The following is a 2903-nucleotide window of genomic DNA, read 5'->3' as shown; positions in this document are numbered from 1 at the left end:
GCTTCAATCCATCTGCACTGACTACATGACCCATATATTTAATTTCCTTCATACCAATCATACATTTTGATAAGTTAAACTTAACATTTTTCTCATGAGCCCTTTGAAGTAGTGATTTTAAATTATTGTTATGGTCAATGCGAGCTTCTTCTTCAGTATCTCCACTGCCAAACACAACAACATAATCTGCTATTACTATAACCCCTTACAGATCTTCAAACTGTTCATTCACACGCCGCTGGAATTCTTCTGGAGCGGAAAATATACCAAAAGGTAGCCTTAACCATCGGTATCTTCCATACGGTGTCCAAAATGTTGTTAATTTACTAGAATCTTCTGTCAATTTGACATGCCAAAATCCGTCTTTGAGATCTAGTTTGCTGAATATTTTGGCTTTACTCAACTGGGGAGCAATCTCTTTGATAGTCAGTGCTTGGTAGTTCGGGCGTTTTATTGCTTTATTGAGTTGATGAGGATCAATGCATATTCGTAATTTGTTTGGTTTCTTCACAACTACCATGGCACTAACCCAATCGGTAGGCTCTGTCACTTTTTTTATCACTTGCAGATCTTCCAAACGTTTTATTTCATCTTGTATCTCTTTCTTTAGAGCCACAGGATATCGCCGTGGAGGAACGACAATCGGACGTACTGATGTATCTAGCTTAAATTCACAGTGTCCTTCAAAACACCCTAAACCATTTCCAATATCTGGAAAAGAAGATAGCATTTTCTCTGAGACTTTACAACTTTGGATTTGATAGACCAATTCATCAAACAAAATCAAACCAAGGTTAATACAATCTTGCGCACCAAGTAGTGGATTGTGAGGTGTCTCGATGACCTCAAAAATCAATTTGTGTTTCTTATTTTTCCACTTAACAATCAACTGGACTTTTCCAAGGGAAAACTGAGATTCACCACCATAGAAAGTAAGTCTTGTACTGCTCTCCTTCAATCTTGGGATTCCCACTAACTTCTTTAGCGTCTCGTAGCCAATGACGTTGCATGATGATCCACTGTCTAGCTGGCATTTGATAAAAGGTTCACTGTCTTTCATGCAGAGTGGGAGATCAATAAATAAGCGTTTCTTCGGTATTTCTTCTTTGACATGGTATATGTCATCATCCGAGTTCGAACGATCTTCATATGCGGATGTGTCATCCTTGGGTCTACTAGCCGCTTCAACATGACAAACCTTGCGTATATTTTGCTTGCATACATTTGCAAAATGATTCTTTTGTTTACACTTACTACAGACTTTTCCATATGCAGCACAGTTCTTGGCACCCCAAATATGATTCTTGCCACAAAATTTGCAAGTCCGCATGTTAGTGTCTCTTTCAACTCTAAAACTATTGTCTTTATTCTCCTCTAAATCTTCTTCTGTGTTCCTAGAATTAATTTTCAATGCTAAGCTCTCCGAGTGCTCATCAGCAATACACAACTGTGTGGCTTTGTTTAAGCTCAAATCTGATTTAGTCAATAACCGTTTCCGTAACCGAACATTAGCGATCCCAGCGACCAAACGATCGCAGATCAGCTGCTCCTCAATCTCCTTTTTTGAAAGATTAGCCAAGGCTTCAAAATCACATTTACCAACAAGTTCATGAAGTCGGTTAATGTAATCCTTGCATGATTCTTGAGCATCTTGTTTGGCACTATTGAAATTGTATCGTTCGTAAGTAACATTCTTTGCTTCCTGAAAATATTCATCAAGTCTTGAGATAATTTCATCCACATCAGATGGTTCATTGAAGAGCTTGTTTATTAATCTTACAGCCTTACCTCCTATTACTGAAAGGAATAGCGCAAGCCGAATCTTCTTATTCGACAAGTTTGTTGACTTTGAGCTGAAAGCTTCTGCCAAAGTAACATAATTCTTCCATTGGCATTTGAATAACTTCCAGTTTTCTGTTGCATCACGTTTTTCAGTAAAATCAAATGGTTCAGGAGGTTGTATATTAGTCATATTCTCAAAGTTGCATACCTGACACCATGTTGATAACTTTACTTATATAAAGTAACACAGTTTTCATAAAACTAATTTAATATTGTACTGTAATATCATAAAAGTGTCTTCATCACAATTCAAGACAAAACAGAATCAAAACATAAATAAACAACAAAATCAATACAATTAAAGAACATATGTTATTTAACATATGAACATTACCAACACATCTGATGATGAAGATTTGGTAAAACCGATGACACTTTTTAACAAACAACATTATGTTGCTCACTTCTGGGTGGTTTAACAAGCTCATATAAAGTCCATCGAGCCATCTAGTTTTCTCAATCCTGTTGGTTAAAACCATATATTGATTCCAATGCAACACGAAGAGCAGCAACTACGTCGACCTTTCAAAAGGATGTTTTTAAACTAATGAATAATGCATTTTTTGGCAAAACCTTGGAAAACAAAAGAAAACACAAAAATGTAAAACAAGTTACAAATGCACGGAAACTACAAAACTAGTTCAACAACAAAATTTTAAAACGTCGATTATCATAAACGAAAGCCATGTTGCAGTTTGTATGAATAAAACAACTGTAAAGATGGATCGTCCTCTGTATGTAGGTATGTTTATACTTGACATTTCTAAGACGCATATGTACGACTTCCATTACAACAAGAAACACTTTCTTTTGTGACTGGCTGTCTCCTTTCATTCCTTCACCAGACGCGGGTGTGATAGGCTGTTTTTGTTTTTCGCCGTGCTATTGGTTTAAGTACTGTTTGTTCGTAATGGTTTGTTAGTATTAGTGTTTTATTTAGTTCTAGTGTAGTTGTTTTTAGTGTTTTGTTATATACAATTATCTAGTGTACCGTTTTGTGTGTCTACGCATCATGGATTGCCGTAAGTACCATATTCCCTAATAATTGCACAATAATGTTG

At 36.1% G+C, this 2903-nt stretch overlaps 1 protein-coding gene across 1 annotated transcript; it reads right to left on the bottom strand.

The window, feature by feature from the left end:
• Window positions 1–205: 205 nt before the first annotated feature.
• On the bottom strand, window positions 206–1972 carry LOC128984562 (uncharacterized protein K02A2.6-like). Its single transcript, XM_054403899.1, has one exon. It carries the CDS (start codon window positions 1970–1972, stop codon window positions 206–208), a length of 1767 nt encoding a protein of 588 aa, XP_054259874.1.
• Between the last annotated feature and the right edge of the window lie 931 nt (window positions 1973–2903).

This window comes from Macrosteles quadrilineatus, unplaced genomic scaffold (genome assembly GCF_028750875.1).
Source record: "Macrosteles quadrilineatus isolate MER2022 unplaced genomic scaffold, UCM_ALF_1.0 Scaffold_2__2_contigs__length_208266976, whole genome shotgun sequence".
NCBI classification, from domain to species: Eukaryota; Metazoa; Arthropoda; class Insecta; order Hemiptera; family Cicadellidae; genus Macrosteles; species Macrosteles quadrilineatus.
This window is presented reverse-complemented; position numbering and strand designations above follow the sequence as displayed.